Source organism: Triturus cristatus, chromosome 11 (genome assembly GCF_964204655.1).
Source record: "Triturus cristatus chromosome 11, aTriCri1.1, whole genome shotgun sequence".
In the NCBI taxonomy this organism is placed as follows: domain Eukaryota; kingdom Metazoa; phylum Chordata; class Amphibia; order Caudata; family Salamandridae; genus Triturus; species Triturus cristatus.
The window spans coordinates 1,156,035,993-1,156,051,679 of NC_140594.1; the positions used below are offsets into that span (position 1 = coordinate 1,156,035,993).

Below are 15,687 nucleotides of genomic sequence, written 5' to 3' on the forward strand. Positions count from 1 at the left end.
GCCGTCATTCACCCTCTTGATATTTCACCTCTCACTTTTCATTTCGACTTCATACACATAGGTCATATTACATACAACCCAATCAGGATTCTCTTTAATTAGTTCAAACAATCACATAATTATACAAATATGCTATTCTTTCCTCTACAGTTTGTCCTCCGCCTCTCAGTAGCACGTTTCGCCACCTGATCTATCATTGCCCACTAATGATGAACCCGATTTTTCGTCTTCAATTTGTGACACATGATCCTGGGGTTTTGAATCGGATAGACCGGTCCGAAGATGGAGAACAAACTGGCCTCTCTATCCCGGAATATTAGTGAACTCACTGTTAGTAGTCATGGGCTAGGTAAAAAATGCTTGGATTTACGTTAACATGTGTTCATGTGACTCCTTCAGTGAGTCGTGAGGTCATTTCATGGAAATTTAGTTGTGCAAAATTACACCAACTACTCCAGAGTAAATAACATTTTGCCCAGGCCTAGCGATCTCCCAAATATTTCTGAGCATAGGATATTGTGGCTAACAGGTCACTTAAAGTAGTTAGAAGCATGCAAGGGAAACCCTAGAGTCACTAGGGCGCTGGGGTATATTACGTTAGTGCATTAACAATGGTCCCTAATGGAGTGAGTAAGGCAAAAGGTAATTTAGTGTACACATAAAATGCAAATAAGCACAAATGAAATAAACGACAGAGTGGGTGCTAGTGACAAACGTGCCCTGAAGTGTGATACACGTGCGATAAAGATGCTCAAAGGGAGTATCAAAGCACTGAAGAATAGCACGGCTGGTGAATTATAATATACAATGGAATGCGGCTGAGTGCAAGTCGAAAGCATTACAATCCGATGGTAAATATGGGGAAATCATCAGGAGCGTCAAATAAGGAGCCCAAGGGAACGCTGTAAAAGAACAGAGAAAGGAACTATAATGGTCCTATCGTATCGTCCCACCCTTTCTTCCAGGCTGGTTCAGGACTCCCAGTGCATCACACACACTATTCTTCATGAACCAGGTTTTCCTGTTGGTCATGTGTGTGTTTTTTACTGTTTCGGTGACGCTTTCAGCCTTCTTTTCTTCTCCCCTTCCCACTTTTGTGACCGGCACCATACACAATTCCTTTTGTTTTACACTGCACATTGTGACTTAAGGAAGTGAGTAGCACACACTCCTTTCTTCCTTCAAATGTGCACGTTGCTCTTTACTTCTATCTCACATTACAATTCCTTTCTCATTTAATATGCACATTAAATTACCATTTGGCTTTGAGGATAGCTTGCTTGAATGACTAACTTAGGGACCTTTGTTCATGAACTAACAAGTCATTCGAAGGCATTGATTGAGACGCATCCATCATGTCTAATATTAACAATCACTTATCGACGAGAAGCACAAACACAAAAATCTAAATCCTTTCCATTCTCAAAAGGCTGTAACACAGAAAGCTTTATATCCGGGTGCCAACCATCACCTCCTTCCACACTTAAATCCCTTGACTTGACCTGCAAGAAACATTCCACGTTGCCGTTTTCAACTGCATCCAACATACAGAAATTCCTGAAAAGACTCCATCATCTTCTGTCCAGGGCGCTCCGGCGAAACCCATGGTAGTAAGACAAAATGCTGAGGTCCGGAATATCCCCCTGCACTTATACGCACCTATGTACTGTCAAGGGAAGTGTACACCGGGGACTGCAGATGCGCTATTTTTAACTCCCTTCAAACATGTGGGGGTGGATATTGTGGCGTAGATGTTGGTGCTGATCAAGATAAAAGTTATCGCACTATGGTAGAACACGACTCTGGATCACTGGGACCGGGGCCCACTGGCGTTTGTGAAATGTGTCTTTCACTCTAATAGAAGCTGCTGTGGTCCTGGATGCAGCTCTAGAAAATGGGAACGGTGCTGGCAAATATCCTTGTTCTAGACATACAAAAACATGTGGAAACACACAGAAGTTTTTGTAATGAAATCAAAAGAGCAAAAAGGATCACAAAATGCAATGGCGAGCTCCAATATCTCCAAGGAAAAGGCTGACCCAGAAATGCTGCAGGGCCTCCCTGTTGCCGACCAACAGCACTCTGAAGACGTGTTCTTCAAGTCATCCACCTAATACCGGTCTGCCCATTCCGTTTTTATTTTCAGTAGAGTTTGTAGAAACCAGACAGCAGTTAAAAATGAAGGCTGTTGCGGATAAAACAGGTAATAGACAGTAAAAAATAAATACTCAAAAAAAAAAATGTTTTATTCACTGTGTGAGGAATCTTCGATGAGAAGCATCGTCCAGAAAGATAATATAAGGCAAAAATCACACAAAGAGAATATTTTCTCATGTAAAAAGTCTTTAGGCATTGAGTGGTCAAGGAGATCAGTAAAGACCTAATGAGTTAGTGTACCCTGATGCTTCTAAGACACCTTTGCATTCCTACAATATCAAACCTTCAATGTTCCTATAGGGTTGGTAGGGAACCACGTACCTGCATGTCCCGATCATGGATAATGTACTGTCACAATCTTAGTGAATAATGTACTCTTAAGACTCTGAGGAGAATACGGTACAATCACCCTCCTGTGGTAAATAACGAACCTTCCATACCCTATGACACAGAACCCTCCTTCATGCTCCTATGTACACTGGCAGCATTGTTTGTAGTATGTAGGGCTGTAGATTCACATGCTTTAGATACTCCTGCCATCTGCCATTGGGCTCCTACATTACAACTTGTTTTTCATAGAAGAAGCTTCGATTCACGGAAAGTGATGCGACTCCTCCCTTAGTCCACAATGTGCATGGGCACCGACTGCACCTTAGATTGATTGTCGCTCAGTGGGTGAAAGGTGAAATTAGGGAAGAGTTAACGACTACTATGATGTGCATTATACGTTTCAAAAATTGTGAAGGTGACAAACGGGCCATCAATGCCGGTTCTGCGAGAGGAGAGAGGGGTTTATGTGAATGTACAGCCCTACTCACTGCAGACAGATGCTTACACAGTAACATTTTTGTTTGCAGCATGTGTGTCTGTAATTACACATGCTCTACATTGGCTGTAAAAGTGTTTCCTTCTAAGCAGTGGCTAGTGGACAGATTATGTAGATGTTTGGAGTGATGCTCTTAACAGTGGCCACCCACACACTGTTGTAGGGCAAGTATATACACTAAGTAGTGCTTAGGAAAGGTGTGTGGTGTTGACCAGGTAGCTGCCTTGAAAATGTCTCAATGATGGGATGTTACCCCAAGAAAGCCTTGGTGCCTGTCTTCTAAAGCGTAGAGTGCGCCCTGGTGGTGCAGCGAGTACATGATTAGCTTTGGCACAGCAAGTTTGGATGCATTTGGCACCCACCTTGGAAACGGTGTAACCTTCGAAAGTTTCGCAAAAGTTGCAAAGAGCTGGTTGGATTTGCGGAAGGTCTAAGGCCTGCCAATATAATACTTGAGTGCCCTCTTGACATCTAAGGTGTTCAACATCCTTTACGCTATGGAATCACGGGCAGGATCTTTGGGTTGGTTCGAATGACTACCCCAGTCTTTGTGCACCTGAATGCATGGTTCCCGAACAGTTAGTGCTTGTAACTCCCCGATGCGCCTGAGCAAAGTTGTTGCTATTAGAAAGAAAACCTTTCAGGAAAAAACTGCAAGGTGCAAGAGTGGAAAGGTTCAAACGGTGGCCCTATAAGCCTTGTGAGAACTATATTAAGGTTTGGGGGTGTCACCCATTTCATAAATGCATTAACCACAAGAACCCTGAAAATGGACTAGTGTTCCTTTTTCAGCACGTATGCTGACACAGAGGCTAAGTGAAGGAGTACAGAGGTGTATGCAAGACCTGCCCTCTGAAGGTGCACCAGGTCACAGGTGACTTTCTTAATCTGGACACTGAATGGGTTTAGATGCGTGGTGATGCTTCCAGTTCTCTATTTAACATGCGCGAGTAGTGGACCTAGGTGCCTTACGCAACATCACTCCTCAGGGAGGTTTATGTATCCGAACACTAAGGACTCTGGACTAGGTTAAGCTGCTTGGAATCTGGATGCCTGATTTGGCTGAGTCACTAAGGACTCTGGACTGAGATCGCTAAGTTGAGCTGCTTGGAATCTGGATGCCTGATTTGGCGGAGTTATTGTCAGAAGGTCTAGCCGCATTGGGGACTGATAGACGTCTGCAGGAGCACTGAGTGCCAGGGCTGCCTGGCCCAAGTTGGCGTCCCCAGGATATGGGTCAAGGACTCTTGGCTCATTTTCCTCCCCACACATGGGACAAATTTGAGGAGGAGGAAAAGCGTAAGCAACTATACCTGACCAGTTCATCCATAATGCATTGAACATGGACTGAGGTACGAGAACCTGGGGGTGAAGTTGGGGCATTTTGCTTCTTCTGGAGTGGCAAAAAGATCGGTGGCTGGGGTTCCCCACCGCTGGAGGAACCCATGCAGGACTGGGACTTGCAGGTGGAGTTTCTATTGGTGGGCTTGTCAATGCGTCCTGCTTAGCAGGTCTGCGCAGTTTTTCTCCATCCTCGGTCAGTGTTACGCCAAGATGGATCTTGTTGCAGACTGCCCAGTGCCGCATCGGCTGTGCTGGCGCACAGAGCTGGTGGGAGTAGGTCACACATGGCGGTCATGTTGTCCATCTTTATGAGGACCATTGTGCTGTGAACAAGCTTGCAAAAGGTTTTGAGGGCCAGAAGACCGGCCAGCTGCTCTAGGGAGTGATGCATCATTCCTGGTGGTAAGAGGTCCAAGTATCTTGAAGGGTCATTTTGCCAAGATGGGCACCCCACCCAGTGAGAAACCTGTCCGTGATAATGGTCACCTGCTTGAAAGAGTCCAAGAAAGGCCTTCTGAGCAATAGGGTTTTGATTTTCCACCATTGCAGAGAGCACGGAGTTGTTACCTTTATCAACATTCAATCTTCCCACTGGCGCTCCAATGCCTACCAATGCCTTGCGAGACACTGTTGAATGAGCGCATGTTTAACCTGGCGTGCAGCTCAAGTGTTATGCAGGATGCCACTGTACCCATGAGCTTCATTACAGATCTTAAAGTTCAGAAAAAAGAGAGGCAGCAGACGTTGGCATGCCATCACCCTGTGCTGGTTGCGATAGGCTTTCCCTGTAACAGAACTCGATATCGAACCCAGAAAGGGCATAATTGTGACCAAGAACTAACATGCTCCTGTGATGAACAACACGCCTTCAAGCCCAGCTTTTGAATAATGTTACGCTCCTACGATGCGTAACATACCTTTACCCTCCTACGAGGCGTAACTTACCTTTGCCCTCCTACGATGCGTAACATACCTTTGCCCTCCTATGAGGTGTAACATACCTTTACGCTCCTATGATGCGTAACATACCTTTGCCCTCCTATGAGGTGTAACATACCTTTACGCTCCTATGATGCGTAACATACCTTTACCCTCCTACGAGGTGTAACTTACCTTTACCCTCGTATGATGCCTTTACACTCTATGATGCATAACAAACCTTTGCCCTCCTACGAGGCGTAACTCACCTTTACGCTCCTGTGGTGGATCCCTTTGTCGTCCTTTTGCAGCACCAGTTTCCGCAGTTCTTTGTTCTCTTTCTCCAAACGCTCCAGGATTCGCTGGTACTTCAGCTTCAAACAAGAAGAAGCATTTGAACTTTTATACAGAATGAATACAAATAACCTTTAGGGTGTTTAAGGTACAATATTAACCCTTTCAATCATTTTTTAACGCAGCTGCTAGAACGGGGTGGCGCTGATGCTGGTCTACCAGAGTCCAGTTCACACTCGGTATTCCAAATACATTTTTGATGTTATACTTTGTGATTCGTTGTTGTTATTTCTCTCTTTATATTCAATAAACTCATCTTTTGAAAGTTAAAAATAGGTGGATTGAATCTCCATATAGTGAAAACTTTAAAGGCTCCATGATTATCATGAACGTTTATCCTAAATCCAACCCTCTCGAACCAAAGTTTAAACCCCTGAACACTGATCATGTTGCCCGAGCCCAGCTTCAGTGCATCACTAGCTTTCTTTTGTGCCAGGGAATTTGATTCAAGCTTGACAACAGAACACCAAACACTGTCATCCTGGGGAGGCTGTCCCACTTCACCTTGTAAGCTTATTCTTTCTGGGAGTCTCTGCGCCGTCCAAATAAAATCAGCTCAATGTTTAGAGATCCAGAGAGAACACAGGCCCTTTCTAGCGCGACTCCAAGATTATAGGAGATCATCTCTTATTGGCCCCTCTTTGTATTATCCCCATCTCTGGGCCTTTTTGTTTAAACACAATTTAGGTGAAAGCAAAGAGGAATGAGTTTGCTTCCCGTTTCCTCTAATGTAGGTATTTAAAGACAAGTCTGATTAATTACAAGTTCTAATAATGTACTGTTATTTACTGTCTCGTGTTTTATTGCTTTTCAGTAGCACTTTCTTTCTGCCCACTCAGGCAAGAGCTAGGATGTATGAATATTTTCAATAGATGCCTAGGTGTTTATGTCAGGTTGTCATTATTTTGCATATTTAATAGAGGGTTCTAGACTTAAAGGATAACACATTTCAGAAAGCAACTGAATAACCGAACAAAGCAGCAGACGTTCAGACACAAACATGGCATGTGATAGCATGCAGAACAGTGCACACCGAGTGCAGAAGAGTAGCAGACACATTTAGAAGGGTGCGATCCTCACCTCAGTGCCTGATCCCCAATGCCACAGGAATGCAAGCAGTGCACGTCCACTGTCTGGGGAAGCTGCCTTCCCCTCTCTCTTGGACAGTGGACGTGCAGACAAATCCATAATGGATCTCAATTTGCTTTGCAATTAATACTGAGAGCCAAACCCGAGGATGAACATGAGAAGACATCTGTTCCAGGACTGACAGACTCCTTTCCAATGTTTGCGTCACCAACCCACATATTTTCCCACATTGCTATGATTTTGAGTTTACTGCTTCCTTTGAGTGCAGTCTAAAGCTCTTCATTTGTCCCCACGTGCATCAAGCCATTACTATTCGCTTCGAATTCCAGAGCTGAACAGCTGACCCTCATGGAAGGGGTGACCTTGTGGTAGCCTAGAAATGGACCAACTGTTTCCGTGATTCTAGTGATACCAAAAATCCCTAATATAGCACTATCTTCACACTCACATAATGATGTTTCTTTTTGTCGTTTTGCATCTTGAAAATGCACTCCAAAAATATCTTTAATAGTCCTAAAGTCGTTCATAAAACCTGTCCTTTACCAAAGGAACTGACTGTTGCCTCTTTTTTCTTTCAAATAGTCATCTCGTTCCCGTCCATCTTCAGCTCCTGTTTCTGAGCTCAAACTACTCTAAGCCATGTGAATATTTCCCTTAATCTCTATTATTGTACTGCTGCAAACTGCCCACAGCTGTTTTACAAGATCACAATCTCTCCTTCCCTTGAAAGTCATATGCCTGCAACCGAACAAGACCTAATGTCTTCTCTTCATCCCACCGACCATCTGCATGAGCTCACGTATCCCTCCCCAACAAATATTGAGCCTATCTAACTCAATCCCACCAACCGTCTGCATGAGCTCACGTATCCCTCCCCAACAAATAATGAGCCTATCTAACTCAATCCCACCGACCGTCTGCATGAGCTCACGTATCCCTCCCCAACAAATAATGAGCCTATCTAACTCAATCCCACCAACCGTCTGCATGAGCTCACGTATCCCTCCCCAACAAATAATGAGCCTATCTAACTCAATCCCACCGACCGTCTGCATGAGCTCACGTATCCCTCCCCAACAAACAATGAGCCTAACTCAATCCCACCGACCGTCTGCATGAGCTCACATATCCCTCCCCAACAAATAATGAGCCTATCTAACTCAATCCCACCGACCATCTGCATGAGCTCACGTATCCCTCCCCAACAAATAATGAGCCTATCTAACTCAATCCCACCGACCATCTGCATGAGCTCACGTATCCCTCCCCAACAAATAATGAGCCTATCTAACTCAATCCCACCGACCGTCTGCATGAGCTCACGTATCCCTCCCCAACAAATAATGAGCCTATCTAACTCTTATTCATTTAATATACGATGAAGAAACTGGCGAGAACGCATGGAAAGGTTTGCTTGAGCACCAATGATTACCAATAATAACAAATAACACTGAACGAACTGCTAACCATGGGCTACGAGAACCATCTTACCAGGCGTAATTACTATACAATACAATTCTGCAGAATTATAAATACAAGCATGTCATTTCTTCACAGTGATACCAGAGCAAGACTTGAACAGTCAAGCACCATAGCAATCATGTAATGTAAAAAGGGTCATTGTTTACGCATCTGAGACAGTGAAACTATAAACACACACACACACCAACACCCATGCCGAGATTCACACTGACAGAACATCAAGAAAAACACATCAACCTCAGAGATTCATACTCACACTGATAGATCAGATTAACCTCAATACCGGTGCAATGACAGATGGAAGTTTACTTAGCAAAGGAGGCTCAAGAAGTCCTTAGAACGTTCTCGGAGAGGGGACTGAGGGTTGTATGTGTGTGATGGCCTGTGTGTGTCCCCCTATGCGAGTATGTGTATGTGTGGGTGTTTGTGTCTGTGTGCATGTGTACGTTTGCGTATGTGTGTCGGGAGAGTGCTCCTGATAGCAGTTGCATTGCACGAGAACAATGGCTTGAGAGATTCCTTCCTTTGATCAAGGGGACTCTACTCACAGATTTATTCCTCATTAGATCTGTAGTTTTTGTGTCAGTCAGCTACAACTGCGTATGGGGAAACCTTTAGATGAGGTTTGATCACCTCAAAAAAGTAAGAATAGGGGATATATGCAGCTGAGTGAAGGCCAACCTTGAAAGGGATTAGATAATCAGATAAGGAGACCACTTCCAAAGTTGATCATGTAGCTCACAGTTACCGGCACACCCATTTAACGTTAGACTTAAGAGGCAGTCCCATGTCCTGTATAAGTTTAGGTTAGTATCAGGCGCTCTTAAGCCCTGGCAACGGTCCCGTGCATCCGCAGAACCACATCCGGAGGCAGGTCCTTCTCCCACCGCGCTGCCAAGACCTGGAACACCCTCCCCCCCCTCATCCTACGACAAACCGAAGACCTTCAGGAGACAACTCAAGACCTGGCTCTTCCACCAGTAGCAGCAGCACCCCCCCCCCACCCCCTCCCACCCTCAGCGCCTTGAAACCCTCACGGGTAAGTAGTGCGCTTTACAAATGATTTGATTGATTAAATGTGAGTGCCAAAGTGGAGCATGAAGAAAGGAGAGAGAACAAGAGACTCAACATTAATGAGACCCCTATTATCAGACGACAAAGATTTTACATTTTCCAGCACGTCGCATAGAAGCTACATAAACTTTAACTCCATCTTCATGAGGCCTCGGGTGGAATTACCTGCATTTTTTAGGAGATTCAAGACACAAAGCTGTGTTTGCACAGTGGTTGTAGAGTCACTGAGTTTGTGTTCTCACACTTGGTCTGAGTGTAAAAGAGGCTTCTAAACTCGGCGGTCATAATGTGCGTTTGTTGATACTAGGCACCAAAGCTTATTTTTTAGGCCCTAGACATTTTCTATTAATTAGTACAGGTGCAAGTGCAAACAAGCACTAGAAGCCTTTGATGATTTCTCAAACACTGGCATGCAGCCGGGAAGAGACCATCACTGCCCAGCACTCACTGTGTCACAGGGCTGTGCAAAATTTCAATCACACAACTTTTAACGGGTATAAGGTAGTTGCGCCCTCCACTCTCTAATCAGCAGCAAGTGCACAGGATCAGCTCGGGTAGGACCTGAACACAATGTCCCACTATCTCTTTCTATCCCAGCTCTATACATGCCCTGTTGTCCTCGACGTTATTGGTGCTGCCCAAGCACCACCCCCTCATCTGTACCACCCTCTTGTCTCCCCCCCCCACCCCCCCAGCCCCCATCTAAAGCTAAGCACCAGTCAATGCAATACGTGGTTTGCTGTGCATAGCCGTTCCTCCACCCGGCAACCTAAATGGAGGACCTTCATAGCTGCGTGCAGCGATGAGACACAGATTTAGTCGCGCTGCTCTGTGTGCCTTCCACTGCAATGAAGACAAGGTCATTTCGGTGCCTCACTGAAGCGGGGTGCACAAAGCAGTGCTCTGAACCACTGCTCGGTGCATCAATGGAGAGGAACAACGGCTCTGCCTGTCCATGAAGAATGGCCAAAGTCAAACAAACGGGGAAGAATGGCCTTGATCACCCAAAAGGTAAACTAAAAGGACACTTCTCATCCTGCTCCTCTATCAAAAGCACAGGGATAAACGTTGCTCTTGTGTTGAGACCATCTTCACCAATGCACTTAAAGTCAAAGGAGGGACCCGGTGTCCCTTGGAACCTGGGTATTGTTGATATATAGTCTACAAAATGTTAAGTTGGGTGAAACTAATTTCTTTTAAATCAGAACAATTTGAATGAGAAAACATTTATTTTTTCTTAGTCTAAATATAGTACTAAACACACCACAAAGATTCTTTGAGTCATATTAGCTACTGGTGGTCGCCAGTGGGTAGTTATAGTTACGACCTAGATCCATAGGAAAAGCGTTTTTTGTTTTCCCAATAACTTTGGCGCCGGTTGACAAATCTTCGCGAAATTTACAAAAATGATGGCCCGCTCCGGTCAGCTTCTATCTTGAAAGTTTTGGGGTTGATTCGGCAAGCGGGGACCGATAAAAAAGGGGGGTCCCAAAACCTGTTTTCTCCATGTTAATTCCCATAGGAAACTTTAGACACGGCTACAGCCCGAACTGCTGAACGGAATTATAACAAATTTGGCAAAGTGGTAGCCCTTGGTTCAGAAAAAGACCTTTTTGTTAAATGGTGTAAATCCGTTCCGTAGTTCCTGAGAAATTCAAAAAATAGAGATCGGAAAATCAATTTCCCATTGGAAACTTTAGACACGGTTACAGCTTGAACTGCTGAACAGAATTAAACCAAATTTGGCAAAAAGGTAGCCCTTGGTTCAGAAAGAGACCTTAGTGTAAATTTTATTTCAGCATGCCCCAGGGACCTGGCTTGGAGTGCGAATCCGGCCGAGAAAATAAAAAAATAAAAAACGAAGCGCGGGCTCCCGGGCTTCGTTTAATTAAGCACCCGGGTGGGCCAGGTCCCTGGGGCATGCTGAAATAAAATTGAGGGGGCCCAGGGGGACCCCCGCAGCCCCGGGGACCACCCCCCCCAGGGCTTTGATAAAATATTTGCAGGGTGTCACATGGCCCCTGCTCCCCTGGGGACCGCCACCCTCCCGGGGCTTGTTTTTTTAATGTTTGGGGGGCCTCCAAGGCCCCCAAGCCCAGGGGTTCACGGGGGACAGTGCCCCCCCGCAGCCCTGGGGACCGCCACCCCCCAGGGCTTCTTTAAAAAAATATATATACCTGTGTGGGAGGGCTCAAGCCCCCACACCCGCCCCCGGGACCGCCACCTTCCCGGGGCACTATAATGCAAATTTGGGGGTCTGTTACGAACCCCGAGCTCCGGGGACCACACCCTTCCCGGGGCTGTGCATTGGTTGGGAGGGGGGCCGCACAGCCCCCCTCCTGGAGCCCTTCATGGCCCTGGGGACCGCCACCCCCCAGGGTCGGCTCCTGCAGTGTCCTGGGGTGCCCACCCCTGGGACACTGCGGTTTGCTATGGCAGGGCGGGAGCCTCGCGGCTCCCGTCCTGTCATAGCAAACGTGGTTTGGATTTTGGAAGAGAGCAGGAAACCTGCTCTCGCTTTCAAAAATCAAACCAGATTGCTTTTCTACACGGGGAGCTGCATGTTAGCAGCTCCCCATGTGGAAAAGCAATGCCGGCTCCCGCAGGGACCGTAGAGCATTGGGGCTCACCCCACGGTCCCCAACGAAGTGGCCAAGCCCCTTTTTACACCTCTCTGCAACGCAGCTCTGTGGCGCTTACTTGGGGTACCTGGTAGGCTGGTTGGACCCCAGGGACCCTCCGCATTCAAGAGGACTTTATCCCCCAACTTAAAATGCGCAACGAGGCGCGACTGAACAGTGGTGAAGGGAGGGGGCGGGGCCTGAGGTGACATGTGTGCAAACACGCCCTGTGGCGCATTTTGAGTTGGGGAATTAATTCCTCTTCAATTCTGAGGTCCCCTCGGGGCCAACTAGCACACCAGGTGCTTCCAGTAAGCGCCACTGTGCTGCGTTGCAGAGAGGTGGTCCAGGCCGTGCCACTTTTTACACCTTTCTGCAACGCAGCTCTGTGGCGTTTACTGGAGGTACCTGGTGGGCTAGTTGGACCCCCAGGGAGCCTCAGGATTCAAGGTGACTTAATCCCCCAACTTAAAACGCGCCACGGGGCGCGTTTGCACAGTGGTGCTGGGAGGGGGCGGGGCCTGAGGTGACATGTGTGCAAACACGCCCTGTGGCACGTTTTAAGTTGGGGAATTAATTCCTCTTCAATCCTGAGGGTCCCTGGGGGCCAACAACCCCACCAGGTACCTCCAGTAAGCGCCATTGCGCTGTGTTGCAGAGAGGTGGGCCAGGCCACACCCCTTTTTACACTTCTCTGCAACACAGCTCTGTGGCGCTTACTGGAGGTACCTGGAGGACTAGTTGGACCCCAGGGACCCTCAGGATTCAAGGGGACTTAATCCCCCAACTTACAACGCGCCAGGGGGCGCATTTGCAGAGTGGTGGAGAAAGGGGGCATGGCCTTTGTCTACCTCTCACCAATCCCACTGTGTGGTGCTTACTGGAGGTAAAAGTTAGGCTAGTTGGCCCGTAAAGGATCCCCAGCAGTGAAGGGGACTTCAATCCCCATCCAAGAGCGTGCCAGGGAGCGCGTTTGTAGAGTGGTGAGCAAAGTGGGCATGGCCAGGTACGAGTACTTACCAGTGCTGCTGTGTGGGACTGACTGGAGGTAATAGTTTGAGAAGTTGGCCCCCAAGGATGTCCTTGGGGGCAAACTACCCCTTGTTACCTCCAGAAAGTCCCACACAGTGGGATTGCTAAGACGTCTTCAGAGGCCATGGCCCCCTTTCTCTACCACTCTGCAAACTTGCCTCGTGGCATACTGCGGGATGGGGGATGAAGTCCAATTTAGTCCTGAGGGAGTTTGGGGGCCAAGAATCCCTCCTGGTACCTCCTCTAAATCCTATGCAGCGGAATTCCTGAGCTTTGGTTGGACACCCAGCACCCTTTCTCCACCACTCTGCAAACACGACTACTAGTTAAAGTAGCATATTTCTGCACCTCTGACATAGAGGTAGTTTTAATCCCCCTGCCCTATTATGTACTAGGGCCTTACAGAGGAGATCATACCAATCACAGGGGTACCCCAACGCATAGTGTTCCCTAGTGTATGTAGGTGTTTTCACTGTATTCTAAGTGTCTTTTAGAATAGCACTGGCTCTAGGCCTGGTAAGTCAGAGTCAGTTATCACCAGTACCCGTCTGAAAAAGTTGTGGGCACAGGATGATTTTGCAACAAGGCCTCTTTCTGCTCCTCTGTTGGTTCTTTCTGCACATGTCTTGCTTCTTCCTGCACTTTTCTTCGTCTTTGTGGACTTCGGTTGCTTCTTTCTGCATTTCTTTTGCTTCTTTCTGTGCGTTTTTTCTTCTTTCTTCACATGTCCTACCTCTGTAGGCATAGTTAGAAACTAGCATTTAAAATAGGCCTGGGCTAAAATTTCGTTCCGTTCGCGGAAATTGCGATAATTTGACATTTTCGCGTTCCGCGGAGAGCGCGAAAATGTCAAAATTTCCGCTTTCCGCAGCTTGGCGATAATTTGTTTCTTGCTCGCGCTTTAAAATAATACATTCTCGCGCGATCGCCATCCCTGCGTTCGCCGACAAGTTTTCTTGATCCGGTCGCGTTCTCCATGAGATGTTGTATTGTTTTTAGCCATTTGCGCTGTCTCGCGACAGTTCGCGCCCGCAGTGACGTCATGCGTCGCGCGATCACGTCTTTCTTCTCGCGATCATGCACCGCGAGACAACTCAAAACAAGATGGCCGCGCCCGCGAGCAACCAGATGGGTAAGTTGGCGACCCGCAACCATGCAGAAAATCTCGCGAACATGCGGGAAAAAAACTTCCGCATCTTCGCGATATTTCCGCTTGTTTGCGATAATTTTAAACATTTTCACGATAATTTGCGAAAGTGGATTTCGCAAATTCCGCCCATCCCTAATTTAAAACACATTAGAAATTAACTGAATAAAACATAGGGTTCAGGCACGTTATAGTTACAAATTAGCATTTAAAAAACCATTGAAATTCACTGAAAAAACCATATGTTTCAGACATGTTATAGTTCGAAATTAGCATGTTAAAAAACTTAGAAATTCACTTGAAAAAAACCATGGGTTTTAGGGAAAGCTATAGTTAGTTGGACATTTCACTCGTACAAAACCATAGAAATTCCGTCGTTATAGTTAGTTCAGCTAACTATAACTCGCGCCCCCGCAATGCACTGCTGATGACATCACATATTACATCACTCATGACATGGTCAGTGACATCACTGATGACATCTCAAATGACATCACTGATGACATCATCCAGTGACTGTTTCTGTAAAGTTTAAATATGTTTAATATATATAGGGAAAAGCATATTGAAGAACGAGTGGGTGTATAAGTGTCTGAATGGATGATTTAGTAGGTGCGTAACTGACTATAAGTGAGTGATTAAACGTATCTTACTGAATGCATGTGTTAGCGAGTAAACTGTGTGAATGTCTGTATCCGTCTGTCTGTTGGTGTGTAAGCGGCTGCATGGGTTTGCGAATAGCTACATGACTGTCTAGATGGGTTATTGATTGGTTGTCTGAGTATCTGTATGGGTGCCTGAGTGTTTGTGTGTGTGTGACTGTGCATAGATGTGTGAGTGGGTGATTCACTGGGTGCATGGTTTCAAGAGTGCATCTGTGATGGGCTATATGGGTGGGTGAGTGTGTGTATGGGTGTGTTAGTGATTGAATGGATGTCTCAGTGGTACATGTCCAAGTAACTACATATGTAAAAGGCAGTGTATGTGAGAGTTGGAGTATATAAATGTCTATACGTGAGAGTCAGTGATGGTGAGAGTAGCTGCATGGATGAGTGTGTACTTGTATCAGTGATTATATAAGAGTAAGTATGCGTTAGTATCTGTATGAATAAGTGAGGTGGTGTGTGTATAACTGTATAGGTGAGTAAATGGAAGTATGATTGATTCTTTGCATGACTGACTAGGTGTGTAAGTAACTCCATGGATGAGTGGCAGTGTGTGAGTGTCTTTATAGGTGTATGAGTGCATATGATAGTGTTGTATTGATGAATGACTGCATGTATGAGTGATTGTATGGGTGAATGAGTGGATATGTGTGTGTAGACCCAGGAATCAGTGAGTGCGTATGTAGTAACTGGTATTAGTGTGTCGATGGTTTCGAAAATGGTAGTCTGTATTTTACAGTGGGTGTATCAAAGGTTATATTAGAGTGTGAGGAGGTGCATCAGATTTTCATGTGGATGATGTCCTCAGGGCTAAAAAAAAAAAAAAAAAAAAAAGAGCCCCGGGGATGGTGGTCCCCGGGGCTTTGGGGGGCCTTGGAGGCCCACATATTAAAAAAAGAGCCCCAGGGAGGTGGCGGACTCGGGGACAGCGGGAGGGCCGCATGCACTCCCGCACATAATTTACAAATCCCTGGGGAG

The 15,687-nt window shown here is 46.3% G+C and overlaps 1 protein-coding gene across 6 annotated transcripts in view; it reads right to left on the reverse strand.

The window, feature by feature from the left end:
- OPA1 (OPA1 mitochondrial dynamin like GTPase) overlaps window positions 1-15,687 on the reverse strand; it is a 428,917-nt gene that overhangs the window by 319,271 nt on the left and 93,959 nt on the right. For all 6 annotated transcript variants that reach the window (XR_014970881.1, XR_014970880.1, XM_085635800.1 and 3 more), the window contains one exon: window positions 5,515-5,619. Coding sequence is in view for 4 of the 6 variants with exons in the window: in XM_085635800.1 (XP_085491926.1) it covers window positions 5,515-5,619 (105 nt within the window). In the remaining 2 variants the exon portion in view is untranslated. The remainder of the gene's footprint in view (window positions 1-5,514; window positions 5,620-15,687) is intronic.